At 42.1% G+C, this 18125-nt stretch overlaps 1 protein-coding gene across 2 annotated transcripts in view; it reads left to right on the top strand.

Annotated features, from left to right (window-relative positions):
- The window catches only part of LOC124304039 (uncharacterized), a 261121-nt gene that overhangs the window by 83350 nt on the left and 159646 nt on the right, over nt 1–18125 (top strand). For both annotated transcript variants that reach the window (XM_046761976.1, XM_046761977.1), the window contains exon 3: nt 278–380. In XM_046761976.1, the coding sequence (XP_046617932.1) occupies nt 278–380 (103 nt within the window). The remainder of the gene's footprint in view (nt 1–277; nt 381–18125) is intronic.

Here is an 18125-nt window from a genome sequence, read left to right as displayed (position 1 = left end):
CGCGTCACTTAGTTTCTAGTCTACTATAATAAATTACAAAAGAAATCAAGTCGGAGAAATCGATTTTAGATAACTTTCTAGTACAAGTTTGTTGGTTTTCGTGTCAGAGAAAATATCCTGGCTTCGTAGTGTTCATCTTATAATCAATCCTTCCGCCGGCGAAGGTGGAACAAAAAATGAATAATAAACGAACAAATAGTGGCGAGTGTAATTCCTACCTCATAAAATTAGCGATTTCTGGACTATCCAAATCCTCATTGTCCATTTTCTGTTACAGTCGATCAGATGCACGGTGAACGGATGCTCGTGCGACTCGTTTACACCAGGAAAGCGTCACCTGCGGTACTGCGAGAAATGCCATCACGGCTGGGTGCCTCACGGTGAGTTTTTAGTCAAACGTACAAACCCATAACTTCGACGATCCTTGTTCGGCATTGAGTTAGGGTGAGTTGTCGTACGGAAGATCGCGCAAAGCCGGATAACGCGCGGCGGAACGCAAAGCATCCTCCGATAACTCTCGACTATCGTACAACGGGCATGAAGCGAATTTCTCGAATGTCAGCATACTTCATCCGGCGAATCCTGAGGGACAAAATTCAATTTTCCGACGATGACCAGCACTCGTCCCTCCGGGGTTCTCGCGCTCTCGCTCCGTCGCGTAAGACCTCGGACTTTATGCGGTCGTAAGTTTTAGAATGTTACAGGACGGCGTTGCGATACATGTATTTTTCGATATATACACGCGCGTATAGACACGGTTGTATCCCGTATCGCGCTTAAAATTCCGCTCGCTTGACCCGCGATAGATTGGAGGCGGCCCGGCGGTGCACTGCGGAATACATATCAATTTCCAAGCACGTCTCCGGGGACACCCGTGACGATACCGAATTTTCCTCGCTCTTTTACAAAATCATAATTCCCGCGATCCCTTTGTGCGGTTCACCTACGGGCGAATATTATATATGGGTGAAGACGAGGAACGTATCTTTGCGTTTAACGCAGACCCCTGTCGCACCGCGTATAATCTTTCGACGAAATGTTTCCCGAGTCAGTTTCGTCGTACAGGTTTGCGAAACTTTCGATTATCGACTTTCGCAATCCGCACAGTGCTTCGGTACGTAACAAAACCTGAGATTTCTAGAGCGTACTAAGCTTTGTAGGTGAAAGCTTTTAGTTCAATCGTGATACATTTAATGCCGATACGAAGCTGATCCCCAAAAATGCAAAGCGAACTTTGTTGCTAATCTTTATTCGATGAAACTGGCTGTTCGGCTGGTTTTACACAGATTTTAACCGAGCATGCCAGGAACGATGAGATGTAATTGTGATCCAAGCTAACGTCTCTGGATGTAAAGCTTGGAGCTTCGACCAAGTTAATAGAAGTAATGTAGTCGATAGAATCGACGATAAAAGCTTCGCTCTCGTTGCGATTGACCATTGGGTTATTTTCGTTCGTTGCCCGAGTCACAATTATTTCGACATATCTATATTTACGGGCGTTGCGCCATGCCAAGCTTGATATCCTTACGAAACCTGGTCAGGTGCACTGGCTGATCTTTCGCAAGAAAATTGCATTTACAACAGGCTTGGGTTCCTTGGAAGTTGGTCAGGTATAGAAAACCAACTTGATGAGCATTTTGAAATTCCGTAAACCGATACGACAGTAACAACACAATCGGAACAAAAACTGCCAACTGTCTTCAAAAGCTTCTCTCTGATCGAATGCCGTTGCAGTTTCGCGTCGATTTCATTACCTTTTGCTCGGTTAAAAGAAGCTTCGCTTCGTTGCAGAACCTGCTAAATTCACCATCGGAAGGAACAAATGTCCTGACGCACCACTTTTGTAAGGTAAAAAATTGTAGAAGAGAACCGTCGCCCGATCCTAGTGGATTTTCACACCCGGTCTCGTAAGTCTGAGAGGATTTGCTATTCGGTCCGAAAGTCGCCCCGGGATACGAGGCCTCGCCTAGGATGGAATGCAACGCGACTTCTCTCGAGTTTGTGACAACGGACTTAGACACCAACCTCCTACCGTGTGCGTCGCGAGTTTCCTTTCTTTTCGTCGCATCATTTTTCTCCTCTATTTCTCCTCGATTTCTCCCGAGCTTCGTCGATCCTCATTGTGAATCGTCCGCATTGTCACCCCGGTACAATGGGAGCTGGTGAAGGTAAGAGGGTAATTGGCCGATCGCCGCGTCGGAAGACGCACAACAATGTATCGCCTCGGCATCCTGCACAAAACGGCAATCGGGCCGATTTTCCTTTGGACACGGTCAATCAAATCGTTCCGTGCCGCGTCGCCGCGACTAAGATTAGAAATTTTCTCTTCTTCGAGCCGACTGACTCCGTCCTTTCCCCTCTTCCTCAAACCAGCTCACACTCATCGCTCGTCTTCTTTACGAGCCGATCCCCCTTGTGTACGCGTGGATATTGTACGCCTCTACCAAAATCCCCTCCCTCCCTTCACCATCTTCTTCTTCTTCTTCTTCTTCTTTAAAGACGGGCTCGTATTTATTTTTTCAAAGGCTTAATTGTATCAGATACGAAAGTTTCACCCTTTGAAACAGGCCCGAATGCCGTCGAATAAAATTAGTCCTGGTGATTTGGTCAAGGAGGTAAAAGATCCCCCCCCCCCCCCCCCCCCGTTCACTGCTCTCGTCGCGATCACCGGCATCTCCCTCCATCACGCACCAACCGGAATCATTCATCTCTAGCAAATTAAGAGTTCCCACAGCGCAGTTCCCATGGCGACGTCGACGCGGAGATAAGCGAGACTCGAAAACGCCTCGCTGCTCAACATCGTGCCGAATGTTATACTTGGCAAACGTTATTTTCGGTCACTACGTGTTCGACCAGCCGTCGAGGTCCGAGGATCTCGTAACCGTACGTCTCGTTTCGATCGAGTGATCACCTGTTATGCGATAATTCGCCGCTCGGTTCGTCTGTGTATAATTATGTAAGATCGATTTTAATGAAGATTTGTAAACACCCGGAAAACCAAACCCAACCCGGTCAATACGGACCGAATTCGTCAAGACCGATCGAATTGTGGGCAAAAACTTCTCGTCGAACATTCAGCGTGGAATCGTTTTATCTGTAATAGCGTTATACCCCGTTATGTGGGTACACGGTTTAAGCTCGTTGGAACATTAACGGTGCGCTTGATCCAAGGAGAAGCTAATTTATTCCTTCTTCTTTTTGCGCATGCAATCTCTTCACACTTGAGGACGCTAGAAGCGATCGAGTACAATTATTCTGTGTAGATTTTACACGTAGATTCAATTAATTCGTCAAATTCATGCGGAAAATATATTTTTTGCAACTCAGAGCAAGAAATCGGTTATGTGAAACTAGAATAACGTCAAATGGCGAAGATTGTTTCAGGTGTTTGTTCAAGAGTGATTGGAAATTCATGATACGATAATTTCGTGGTAAAATGACAAGATTCCTACTATTTCTAATGTCAAGTAAATAGTGTGAAGTAACTGTACCTAATACGGCGTAGTAGCGATTTTTCGATAACTGTGCTATGAATCCAAAAAACGTCGACGGCATCTTATATTAGAAAGACCTTTAATCGCTGCATAAGTTTGTTAATACAAATTTAATAATATGCCTATCAATCGATACGTTTAGTCTAATTTGAAATCATGGTAGGAATTCCTAATATAACCATAACTGTTATTGAGTCGTCGGAGAAAATTCTCTTTCTTGCGTAGAGGAACCAATGTATCCAAAAATTATACAGAAACAAACATCTGCACTTATTGCATTGAATAAGTTTGATCAAAGTAATTCACTGATTTTTTTCGCAAAAGTCTCATCGAAATAGCTGCACATTTTTGAAAATCTGCCGGTTCTTCTGTTTGTTTTTTTCTTCAATTTTCGCTTTTAGGTCCGATTTGTTTCAATCAGACACATTTTTCACAACGCAAATCTCAAGCAGGCCACATTGGATCGAGTTATCTTATGAAAACAAGGCAATAGCCATACTATTCTCAACCGTACAGAGTTTGGCTGTCAGAGACTATCCGGAATACCTACTGCAACCAGATTTATAAAAGTGACCCGATTCAGCCTATCCCGATCGATTTGACCACCTGACGAGTCCAAAAATTAATTCTCCGCCAACTCACCACCCGAGAGTCCCCGGAGTTTAACGGAAAGAGCCAACCATCGACAAAGCACGCGGTTAAGATAAGTTGTCAAGACAATTGTAATTTCGCACTGGAGGCATTGTACTGCCAGGGAGCTGACTATAGGTCGGAAAAACGTTCGAGTGAAAATATCTTTAAACCATTACGTGTAGTAATGCGCCTGGTTTTTCTGTTCTGTTAATATAGATATATATATATAGGTAGATGTACGCAAATCGTTCGGTGATTTTTGTTATTCACTCTCTTTTTCAGAGACGACACCGATAATATATTATTCATACATTTCATGAAGGGAAAAATTAGACGTCGGTTTGTTGGATCCATATCCCCAAAATTTAATATCCTTTTATTTTGTGTAATCTCACAAACTCGTCAGTTTTCAATCCAGATCCTCTGTTTCTTAATTGTAACGATTGAATCTCAAATCGTATCGACTGTTTTCCAACCGTAGTTTTCCGTGTCAGGATACAGTCGGCGCTGAGAACCCTGCAAAGCTGTGTATACTCGTAATTACGTAGTACCGATAAGGTATTTTTCGCCGACGACGTATCGTTGTCAGTCAGATGTCGCAGGGACGACGGGACGTCGCGTCGTCCGTCCGCTCGCGGAGCTCCGACCGCGTCCCGAAGGAATCTTGAGTAATATACTGACAAAGGCCTTTTTAAATTGTAATGAGCTGCCAAAGAGTGAGTTATGTTTCGTCCAAGTGCCATCGGGTCCTCAACGAACCCCATATCTCGTCGGCACCCCCGTCCGCCACCCCACGTCATGAATATATTTACATTGATCGTCAGACTCGGCATTTTTCAGTCGGTTCCGCGTCAGTCACCGATCCGTGTGCGTCTGTCCCTCGATATTTTATTTATCGGTCTCTCGCCCGGCCGTCCGTTCGTTCAAACGCGCAAACGGTGTGAGTGTACGCGCGTATATTCATCCCGCAGGACGCTTCCCTCGAAATCTGTCGAAGCGAAATCGCTTCCGCATAACGCCACCCACACCAACGACGCTCTGCTCGTATTCCCGCTAGTCGGGTATGAAAATAAACTGCGAAGGATGAACGATGACTTCGACGACAGCCTTCCAATCTCCCGTTCTTAATGATTTTCTTCGTCCCTCGGAACGTCCGTGGAAATGTGCTCGGATCTTTCTTTACGTCGCGTCGTTCGAATCGCCGTGACAGATTCCTTGGGATCACCAACCGCGTCCGTTCGGTAATTTAGATTCCGCAGTTTGACTCGGCGCAGAACTGTGCCTCGATTTGAGTTTTAATCCGAAGGCACGCTCGTTAAACGCGGTAGGGTATCGCGGCAGCCTCCCCCGGTGAAAATAAGTTTTAATACGGGGACCGAAGATAAATTGATACATTAGCATCTAAGAAATGATTCATGGCGAGGCTGGTCGCGGTACGCGTACGAGCGTGATGTATCATCGTTGGCATTGGTTTCATATTAGAACAAATAGGATCGTGTTTTAGGCTTTAAAAGGCACCCCCAGCCCTTAATGGGACCCGGCACCCCCCGGGCCGAGGCGACCGCTCCGGATGCTCGTCGATCCGGGCCTCCGATTGGCCGATTTCCCCTGGACCGCGGAAGCGATTCGTCGAAGAGACGCGCGGCGCAAGGAACAAAGACATCGCCGGCCGCCCCTCTATTAGTAATTTATAGTTTAGCCGGTGTTTATTAACGGAGGGGTGAGTGCGTCGCTTTTAACTACGGTTCGCATGATTTACGCGTGACGTAGGCAGACGGAACGCGAGGCAGGGAGGCCGTGCCGGGGGTGCGTGTAAGGCGCTACATTGCCACGGGACGTCTTCATGTCGAGGGGCTTTTCAGGTTCAGCTGCTTTGCTCCAGGCGCAGTTAACGCAGATGGAAACGCAGATGTTGGATAGGTCCGTTGCAGTTCGTGCGGTTACACTGCGGATCTCGGTCTCACTTTTGTCAGTTCTGCTTCTTCCTCATTCTCTGACGTCGAGAAAATGCGACCTACGACCCTACGTGCGATCCTCGCTACGAGATGACTGTGCACCGAGAATAATTTCATTTGTCACGGTGACTGGAAAAATTCGGTAAAACAGGTATCGTTGAACAAACTGTTTGGATATTGTTGGGATTGCGAAAAACGAGGGCTACGAAACTAATTTTCATTTTCTACCTAGAACTATATTTTTCGATTTTGGTAAAAAATGAAAATAGTCAAGGACTGAGCGGTAGATGGAACTAAAAATTTCTCTCAGGAGGGCTCATCGTCGGTGGCACCTGGCCGCTTATTCAACGTCCAGTTAACTCGAAACTGTGTTGGTCTAAACCGTTGGTAAAAACGGTTTTTAAACTCCCCTTAAGGGGGTATTCTAGTGTAGAGGCATGAATTTGAGGTGTTTTTTGAAGTGCTATAAACAAAAAACAAAAAATATTTTTACCATCCATTTTTTTATCAGGCGTTTATTATTATTTCACGATTACAAAAAAAAAAAAACAAGTCAAAAAATACAAAATTGAAAGTGCTATGAGTTGTTGAAGTGGGGGGTACAAAAAAAATGGCGCGCCAATGTTGTCACGATTGCAAGCATTTTCAAAATCAGAAAAAAAAAAAGATTATTAATCTACATAAATGCAGCTATCGTACTAACTAAAAAAAAGTCGAAAAAAAATTTTTTTTTGCCAAATTACGGCTGTCCGAAAAAATAATACGTTTTTTTTTGACTTTTTTGGACGTTTCTGAATTTTTTAAAAATAGTAAAAATTATTATTTCGTTATAATAATAGTTCGTGCGATAGAGACATGTATTGAGAAGATTCTCACCAAATTTCAAGTAAATCGGTTCAATAGAACTTGAGAAATCATGTCAACCGTTTTGAAAAATGTAGTTTTGAGAAAAACGCGTTTAAAGTTTCGAGTAAAATTCGTTCCAGCCGCGCCAGTATTGAAGACGTGTCACTAAAATAGCTATATCTCTGAAAATAATTGAAATTTTGACTTGTCCTTTTAAGGACACATTCTTGAAAGGTTAAGCTTTGAAAATATAAAAAAAAAAAAATCGATTTTTTCAAATTTCTACACTAGAATACCCCCTTAACAGGTCGGAGGATGTGGATTGAAATTGCGAATAATGAAAATAGCGGAACGCGTTACTTACCTCAGATTTTACCAAAGGCAATTGGTCAAAAATGGTAACCAATAAGAAATTTTACTCTCCGGGAGGGTAAAAAGAGGTCTTGAAGTTGATTTTACAATTTACACGTCTGTTATTCTTTCGGAAAAATTAGCAGATATCGTCTGCAAAAATTTCTGTGACTGTGCGACCGCGGGGTGTGTGAGGTTGCAAAACACAGAGTGATTTTTTATAGCCCTAGATGAAAATCTCTTCAGCACGGTGAGATATAACGAATACAATAAATATAAAATCTTGAGGGATCGAAAGGGTGAAATAATCTGGTCATATCACATTTTTTGGCAAGACTCTGCAACGACAGGTTAGCGTTGTTTTGAGTTTATTGTAAAAATAGATCGATACATTTTTTCTCCTAGAATGTAAAAGTGCGTGGCATTCTGTATCAAAAAATACTGACAAATGTATGATCCGAACCTGATTTATTATGAAATATCAACCTGGTAAAGTGGTACAGAAGGGCCCTTCTGGGTACCTCGTGGTAAAGGTAAGTCATCGGTACCACAGAAAAATTCTGAACATTGGCACTGATTGACTTCTGAAATGTGATCACAATTTGACAGATATTTTTTTTATAAATATTGTATGATTTACGAATTTCTGAGATGCGTTAGCTCCGAATCATATTCTCGAATGCGATGTTGTTGAACAATAACCAGAGATGCGACGTTGTTCTTCTCAGTCGTCGAATCGTCCAAGCTTCATTAGCGGTAGTCATAAGTGTAATTGTGTGGGCAGGTAGAGAATTCAAATGGTTTTCTCTGATGTGACTGTTGCGTAACTTGCTGAATGTGAAACACCTTTTATATTAGGCTTAGATAACTACGTTTGATGATTTCTTCGAAATGTCTATAATTATCTTCACGCATACACCATAGGTAACGATGCAGACCTGAGGCTGTTTCGTCTTAATGACTGTTTAAAAGTGACATCAAAATGTACATAATTCATATTTTGAATTATACCTACCTTTTTCAATTCTTGCGGAGCCTTTGCTGCTTTTCACATGCAATACGTGCTTACGTAATAGATGCTTTACAAGCTTTGGTGATACTCTCATAAAGTATCCCCCAAGATTGTGTTTCATATTATAACGTCGTATTGATTACTTAATCGGAACCTATGCGATCCTCAATCCATTGTTAAACAAATCTCCCCGTCAAAAATTGTTTATTTGTAAAAGGAAGAATTAGATTTCGCCAAGAATTAATTTAAAAACTGGAAACTCAGAAACAAATCTGATATAGAGATGAGCTTGGCCTCAAATCATCAAACTTTTGGATCAGACCTCTTCAAGTTATTAGCTTATAAACATACACAGTTTGTTTATTACCGTCTAAGTGATTAATAGTATCAGACGGCATCAAACAAAATTTCAAGAAAATAGGTATAACATTCTTCCTATGTATTAGCGGTCCAATGAATCAGCAGATTTTAGACCCTGTCAAAATTTACCTTTTCTACAGTTAATCCTATCATAATATGTCAATAACAGGATAGAGAAGAATTTTTGTTTTATTTTTAGACGGGCTGTCTCTACTTTTTTCGGAATCCTGACGCATAGACGTAAACTCATTGTGTCAATAAATTTTAGAATGAATTGAAACTCAAAATTCCATATCTTTATTTATTTATTAGGAAAGATCAATTCAATTCATATATATTTTAGAGTCAGAATAAAAAATCAGTCTCACTTATAATCTGTCATTTTATATTTTCAAGCGAAATGTAGGCTTGCATGTTTTATAGTACGTCAAGAATCGTGAAAAGCAAAACGTATATTAATATTGATGCCTTATGCCATATCTTTCAATCTAACTTGTTTTCGGTCAAAACAAAATGCAAGATCGATTCTATACGAATCATTGGACAATTACTGGCGATGAACCCGACATGAGAGATTGGAAACAAATGTCACACAATTCGTACAGAATTGAACTCGCATTTTGTTTTGGACTGAAAACAAGTTAGCCGTAAGATTGAGGCATAAATAAATATTACACTGAGAGAAATTTTTAGTTCCGGTTACCGCTCAGTCCTTAACTATTCTCATTTTTTACCACAATCGAAAAATATACTTCTACGTACGAAAAAAAAATTAGTTTTATAGCTGTTGCGAAAATTTAATCCTTGTGCAACAATAAATTGACGATAAAGGCTTATTTAACTAAAAAAGTATGGTAAACCGAAAAAACTGATTTTGCGTTGACAGTTACCAAAAAAGAATTGACAACAGCGCAAAATGGTTACGCGTACCTTGTTTTTCGCAAACTCCAACAATATTCAAATAGTTTTTTTTAACGATACCTGTTTTACTCAATTTTTCTAATGACTATAACAAATGAAATTCTCAGTGTACCGTACAAACTAAGCACATTGAAGCGCGGAGGAGTGAGCAAACAAGATCCTTGAAAAGTCAAATTCATCATCTTCGATTTCTGATCTTCGAATGATCGTAAATCTAACGCAGCTACAAATTGTCATCGATCATCGTGCAGCGTCACCTTCAGATCTCTGCGAGCAAGGTGATCGAAATCGTTGCGGGGTACAACGTTGTAAGAGAGGTAAAAATAGCTACTGATACGTAGTAGGTGCCAAGTGACGAGAGTAGAGTCACCGAGAGCGAACCTCCAAGAAGCTCGGAGAAGCTCAGACGCGAAACGGCGCGGCGTTGGTGGGCCGCGACGTCGCGGTGTAAACAGTGAGGCGCCGCGGCGCTTTACGACGCCTCGCGTCCCCGCGCGTTGTTTACCTTTCTGGCAGTAGCCACGCGCTCGCACCAGCGTCGGAGACACCGGCGTCCGTCGTTCCGTTCCTCGCCGACGCGTCGGGTGGCGTCTTCCGTAAACTTACTGCACCGGAGATGCAAAGTTTTATTGGTTGGCACCGTGTCTACGTGCGCGTGATCCCCGGGGGCGAAACGCCGCTTGCCTACGTCGCCGTCGCTTTTCCAAACCGAGGAAATCTCCGATACCGCTGTAAAAATGTCGACCGATTTCTTTTACAGGCCTTCCGAGTGTCGTCGGGAAGACCAGACGGCGCTGGCGTAACGCGTCTAACTACTTGGTCTAACTATTGCGTTAAGATTCGCGTCTTTCTCTACGCAGTTGCAAAACAAACTGTTTGCCAACATTTATAGACTGGTCGATGTATCGATGCTGGAAAAGTCAGGCTGAAACACTGAATCATGCATAAATGGAACGCCGAACGATATTAGGATCAGCGAATGTACAATCAAAGAATTCAAGAAAAACCTGATCGAAAGTTTGGACCGTCGATCATACGATGTTACGTATCTGGATAGTCGTTGTTTTTTCTTACGCTTGTAAGATATTTAAATGGATACTCGTCGCGAAATGTTCACCAATTTTTTTCAGAGGCTTTTTTTCCAGACGACGTTAGCGTAACGCGTCTAACTACTGAGTCTAACTATTGCGTTAAAATCCACGCCTTTGTTTCTGTAGCTGCAAAACAAGCTTTTGACGAACATTAATAGACTGGTCAATACGTCGATGTCGGAAAAGTCAGATCAAAACACCGAGTCATGCATAAATGGAATGCCGATCGATATTAGGAACAGCGAATGTATGGTAAAACAGTGCAAGAAAAATCTGGTCGAAAGTGTCGACCGTCAATCACGCGTTATTATGTATCCCGACAATCGTTATTTTTTCTCACGCTGGTAAGATATTTAAATGGATACACTTGCACCCCGCCTTCCTCGGCTCCCACTCCGCACAATAACAGGGTCGATAAATCTTTCGCGCGCGTTCGGAGCACGTGGGCTGACTGAAAATCGTCTTGTTAGAGCACCGGGCGACGACGGAACTAAGTAGGTACAGACCGTTCCACTGGTTGGACCAAATTTTCTGTGACGCACGAGGAACCCCGAAATGCGCCAGGCGTCAAACCAGTTGGCGTAAATATTTGCGCGAAGGAAACGGGGTCACCTTGACAACCCGTCTCCATCGACGTGTCACGAAGAGGACGCTGGGGGCGAAGATTTTTTAAAACCGATGCTAGGCAAGCTTGATAACGTAGCTGTTTATTTTTGGCCTTTTTGTTTCTCTGTTTTCATAAAATCGGGATCTTAGAAGCGCGCGCCACACATTTCTTCGCTTCCAGTGTGTTCGAATGACGGATATTAAATGGTTTGATCAAATGCTCTTCATTTCGTTTAATTTAGTCGGCCTATTCAACGTCTGGATGTTGGCCGCTTGACAGCTACTGGGTAATATCCGATCTTGACTAGAGTAGAGAATTCTGGATAGCAACGTGATGTGATTTTGCCAGAGAATAACTCTTTGAAGTTCTTCCAAGGTTCCATCACCTGAAAATTTTCACATCGTTTCAACGCGGAGGCTTTGATGCGGACGCATTTTCGTACTTGACAAGTTCGGTACTTTTACTGGTTTACTTACCGATAAGTGCTGTTGTAAAATTTATTCTATGCCGAAACATATAATACACAGCACTCTCTCTCCCTCTTGCTGCAACTTGGATCGCAGCTCTGAATTTCGAAATTCTTTGAATACTTCTATCAAGTCTGACGAGGAATGTCGGCGTTACGCCATTAGCTTCCATGCAGGTGGCGCCACTCTTACCATTTACGCGAGAATATATACGACTTGAAATCTCGTCGCTGTTTCGCCAAAGGTGCCGTCATTGGTCTACAAGTTGACAAGTTGATTGATTCACGTTATTACATTCTTAATTGCCATCAATTTTTACACATCGCGGAGCCACATCGCCTTCGGTCAACACGGATATATTATAGAAAGCGAGTTGTTTTTCACAACCTCCAAATAGGAGGTGTTAGTCGATGAGTGCTTTTTTCAGTCCTGTGACGAGAATCGACAGTGATCAGAGTAGTCAAACTTACAACATCGATACGTATCATTTCAACAAAACACTTTACAAAAAGAAATCTGTTCTTCTTTTCCCGAATTGGTCCCAGCTATATGGGACAATTAGCGGTGTAAATCGAAAGCTATTTTCGACACGAAAAAACGTTGGATCCACTCGAGTTGTTTTCATTTTCGTAAAAAGTTTTAGGTATAGGAATCTTCCAATCATGCGTCCGAAACATTAGCTATTTCTCTTCTGCCACGCCGATGACTCACTCACATGCACACTTATACATACCTGAAGAAGAAAATGCGTTGCAAAAATATGTAGGCTAGAGTCCTTCGAGTAGATTGAGATTAAATATTGATGGAATCGGTTGATATAGATTAATGTGCGACGGTCCTCGACTCCGATCTCGTTTGGCGTCCGCGATCTTCGAGGGGGTTATTTGTCTCTCGTCGTCATTCGCTCCCCTTCGGTGAAACAGGACGAGGAGAATTTCCTGATTGCCACCTTGGACACGCAGATTGTCGCGACGCCTTATCTCGACCATTCGTCTCGGCGGCCTCGACTCTTCTTTTCTCCGTCGCTCCAGCACTCGTAGAGTGAGGAAGGAAGGAAGAGCTTCCGTTATGAAGAACGGTGTCTCCGGAGGTCCAACGCATCCATCTCTAGATAGCCGGACCCGGCTTTTTCCCTCCCGCTCCAGTTTTACCATGGGGGGAATCTATTAGCGGGCAGAAATAGATGCGCCCTTGCACAATCACTCCCGTTACTCCTCGCCTCATGGAGAGGCGCCGAACCGTGTGCGGGGACCGATAACAACGAATTATTTCATTATTCATTTATGACCTGTTTTACGAGGCCTCGAGCTACGCCCGTTACGAGTCCAATAATAGAGGCTGGACTACTGTGAAACACTTTGGCGTATTAAAAACTACTTCGATAAATAACGCTTTCGATACGTGGCTGTTGGTAAACAGTCCAAGTATGAGACACGGTTTGTCAACCGAGCCACTCCCTTTTCCTCGTCAATTACCTTCTTGGCCTGTGTGATAATAAATTGATACAACGAAAGCAGCGTGCTGCGGATAGCAGAATTTCAAATAGTTGAAGTGACATTCGAAATGGCAAATAGTTTCGTCGTACGCGGCATTAAAAACTAGCGATTTGTGAAAACCATTCAAGACATCGGTGGAAAGGAAGCGTTCGGTCGACGAAGCAGTTTGTGCACAGCGCGTATCTGTATAATCCGAACGAATTAAAATCTATCGTAAGGTTTTCCCGAAATTATGAAAGTTCGTTTACTCGTCAGCATGACCATTCCTATGGCGTGGCTTGCCTGTGTTGCCTCAGCTTTAACGACGTACGTATGGATGACCTAACCACGTACATGCGTAAAGGATGATCATCCGCGCGCACCTTGTAATATGGGTCCTTACTACTTCGATCCTTTGATTAATTAATGGCGCGCGGTGAAACGGCTGATCCCCGACGGGGGCTTCTGCGTAATAATCAGTAATTACTGAGAATAATTAAATAATACGCGTTTATCGCCCGGCAATCGACCGCTGTATGGGTGGCCCCGGCGACCACCTCAACAACTGCTTTACCAAGTGGATATCGGAAGACCTTAATAATCCTGAGATTGATTTTAAAACATCGTTTTCGCGGTCCTAAGTGCATCCATGTATTATTCAAACGCACTCACGAGAGTTGATGTTGACAAATGAGAAACGCACAGATTCGTGTTACGTGGTAATTACTTTCTTAGGTTAGCGATTTTTCGAACTACAATTAGAGTGAATGTTCAGACTTACTGAGAACGAGATTCAACGGGGTTTATTAACGATTATAGTCATGTGACGACGACTAAACAGCCTATTTCCAAAAAACATGAAATACAACTCTCATCAGTTATCGATGACAAATAAATGTAAAGAGTTCTAAAATGTTTCAACATCCGTCAAATATTATAACACTGGCTTAACTATTTATTGCAAAGGACTAATCTCAAGGGATTAATCCCAGACAGTTTTTAATTTTCGAAGTAATCATAATAACTTATTTTCTTCTCTAATGACAGAGAAAAAAAAAAGTTTTAAAAAAATAACGTGACTGAAAGCGTATTTTGCCCCTCCGTCAAAATGACCTTATAATATCTTGAAGCGTTTCATTGTGGGACCGTTTCGATAGCGTCGAATATGGATAGTGTGACAGGCGAAAGGTGAAGGACATTGTTCACCTCGGGAGGCGCGAGGGATTGTGATATCGGAATACAAATGGCGCCATCTTTCTGGCAAAGACTCCCCTTAACAGTATACGAGCTCGAAGTTCTCGCGAGCGTATTTGTCAGTCGCGCAGCGGTCGGTTTTTGCCAACCTCAGGGTCCGTGACCTGAGTGTCGAGGAGCGGTGAAAAGAATTATTGACCCTTTCCACTTTCTTTAGATGTACCGGGAGCCAGTCGTGCAGCCTCAACACTGGATCACCTACAGACTCGCCGATAAAAAGAAAAAAAAAAAAGAAAAGAGAAAAAAGGAGAAAGAACTCGAATGATTGAACGGAGTAATCGATACGAGAGTCAAATTTTAGATTTTATCGACGAAACGGGGTGTTTTAGAGTACCAGATCCCATGTTTTCGAAATATCTCTTGCCCTTGGTATCGTAGACTATAAATTTTAGTGTCGGTGCCACGATTCACCTATTTTTAATAATACAATGTATTTTTAGCCCACCTTCGAGTCAATTTCAGTGAAATCACATAGATTTTATATTGTTGACGTGCGCTCGCGACACTTACATTTGAACTAGGTTTGTAAATTTATTTTTTCGGTTTCTGGCGAGTAAAATTTACGAATATTACTGAATAAGAAAACTTACGAAACGAGCGGCAAAATTTTTACAGAGCAACGGTTGCATCAAACGACCCTCAAAACTACCATTCTGAAGATTTTTAGTTTTGAAATGAGAACTCAGCTGCGCTATATTTTTGTTAGGTAACTTTTTTAGTGAGGTAAACTTATCGTAGAAAATAGCTCAGGACTTGGAGCTGGCAAAAATGATTAATCGATTACTCCAAGATCGATTCAAAACAAACGGAGAAAATATGAGGTTGGCGAGACCATATTGATGTTCACGCAGAATAGTAAACGGAACAGAGTAGTTCTTATCACCGTACTAATTGTCGTATAAATTGTAGGTAATCCAAACAACCGCATTAACCCAAATATGTAACTTGTCCCGGCACAATGTGTGCCGTGAATGCACCGACAATTTCAACCTCAATATAAATATCGTTGAGGGTAAAAAACTAGAATGGTCGATTGATAGTAGAACCAAAATATTGAATTTTCAAAGTCGCGGAAATCTAGTTCGTCTAATGATCAACATGAAGAAAGTATAGAAAGTATAGAAAATCGAAAACATAAAAAATCGAAATACAGAAAAAATGTCAAAACACAGAACGGCAAGATCTAGAATTTGCATACGATATTCCATATTATCAAGAAAAATTCTGACGATTTTACACTTGGCATTTTGTATTCTAACCTTTCCATTTTTGACTTCTCCATATTTTGCCCGTCTAAATTTTTAAACACCGTAAATAAAAATTTCACTGTAAAAAATCCAATATTACGACACTTTTATTTTTTTCATCTTTCTACATTTTCACCCCCACCCGATAAACATCGCGTGCTTCTTTGAGGCAAAAAAGAATGAAAGAAAAAAAACACACACACACACACAAATAATTATCACGCTTGTTCCGTTTGCAAAATATGACCTGAAAATTTGAGAAAATAAAGATTAAAAATTATCAACAGTCGTTATCACCCCGCCCGTTACATAAAGCGTAATTCTTGGTACAGAGTAGCGGGATACATCGGGTCGTGGGTCGTGTGTTAAGGGGGAGGGGGGGGGGGGGGATGTGGGGGGAAAGCAACGCCGTGAACGCGAAGGTCGCGGGGTCGGATGGTCTCTGTAACCAAGATTGACGCGTCCCCTCCCATCAACGGTGATTGACAGTGCTTGGACCGCAACAAAGCGCCGACGCGCAAGCCTTTTGCGCCGACCTGCCGCGCGTCCAACGCTACGTGTTACATCTATTGTCTTTCTCTCGCTCGGAGCTTTGCTTTGCCCTTTGCGCTTTACCTACGCCTGCCGCCCTTATGGCTCGATTCAAGTGGTCGCGGCCCGTACGTGGAAGACACGGTACAAGTACGCCCAATTCTAAACGCGAATCGGAAACTGAAGCGAGTTTGATGGAAAAAAAAATAAAAAAACAAATCAAAACTGGAGAATGTAATTTTTCAGCGACGTTGGATGAGTTACATCCGATAACTTGTGATTAAAATAACACCGGTATGCGAAAAAAATAATTTTCTTTTTTTGGTGAATACGATGACTTTTAGTGTGCTGAGTTCAAAAATGATTTCCATTTCTCTCCATCGCGTACGGTATTTGTACTAAATACAAGGTGTTGGAATAAAAAAAAAGCATAACAATAATGAAAAAAACCATGATTTTTTACAATGACGTAAACAATGTTTCTTATAAAATTAATCAAACGATTTCTTTGTGAAATGTATTCAACATTCCGTGTTCAGTCTTTTCACCTATGAAACCTTTTGTTCTTCTCTCTGATACACCTCTGTAGACGCTTTTGCCTTCCATTTTCTGTTTCCCTGTTTGTATTTATTCTTGAATCTCACTCTGATACATATTAAATGGAAATAAGAAATCACTTTTGCATATGGTTTTTAGAATCCAGAATAGGATACGAGATTCCGAATTAAACGGGAGTTTGACTCTATTACTGAATGTGATTTTCAAAAATCCTCAACCTTTGTTCACACCATTGATCCGATTTGTTTGCCTAAAAAACGAGGTATTCAATAGAATAATTTAATGACCAATTCAAATTGGTACTCTCCTTATTTCCTGAATTCCACTTGTATCGGTGTTCAACTTTTTTTGCCACAACACTCCACACTTCAATGTCAGTACTCATCGATTGAAAAAAAATTATCGTTTAAACCAATTTAGTAGTTTCCCTTTAACCTCCGAAAAATTTATGTCATTTGATCAAACATAAGTTGATTCAGCCGATGATAACCTAAGCACAGGCTTTACCAATAAACCATAGCTGCGCTGATTTATGTTTCTTCGGAAAATAAAATGTCTCGTCGTTATTAGGTCACATGATATCTACGGCACTAGTTGGAATGACGAATGTTTTCATCTATCTTTCCAAAAACTGTGAAATTGTGTAAAAAACATTCTTCATCATCATTTCCGTTTCATATTCCTCTTCCTACTCAGAATTCAGCACAAATGAAACAGTTTTAAGTCGAGTAATTACGAAAGTACCGTCTTCAAGCCAGTCTACACCGAGCGTCATTCCTCTAGATGGCTGATTCCGAGCTACCTTCGGAGGTGTTGTAAGGGCGTAATCGTAAGATGGGTACTTCTGCCAGCACGATACCGGTGGATATAATCGTAACGGAGCTTCGCATACAAACTGGTGCTAATGGCTCGGATAGCTTTTGTTGTTTTTAATTAACCCTTTCTTTTAAGACGACCGGGGGGAGCTCTAAAGCTCTTCGGAAAGGGCTGCCGGCCGTGGAATATACCCGACACTTTTACACCCTCGCAGTCAGATTCCCTGGGGCGGAGTAAATACACGCGCAATTGCACCTCGGAGACACAAACGCTGCTAGACTGCCTAGTACCTACCTAAAGGTACCGAAACAATTACTAAGGCTTATCCAATCGACGACTCATCGCGTTCAATGTTTGCCGCGCGTGACGCAAAACTCCCAGAGAATTTCAGATCTTTTTATTTTCATTACCCGTATCACCGATGCCAGGTACCCCCAAACATCCTTTGATCACGGTCTGGGTAAATTGATTTCCAAAAACACCCGTCTACGTTCAAATCGTTGTTCA

This window comes from Neodiprion virginianus, chromosome 4, assembly GCF_021901495.1.
Source record: "Neodiprion virginianus isolate iyNeoVirg1 chromosome 4, iyNeoVirg1.1, whole genome shotgun sequence".
In the NCBI taxonomy this organism is placed as follows: Eukaryota; Metazoa; Arthropoda; class Insecta; order Hymenoptera; family Diprionidae; genus Neodiprion; species Neodiprion virginianus.
This window is presented reverse-complemented; position numbering and strand designations above follow the sequence as displayed.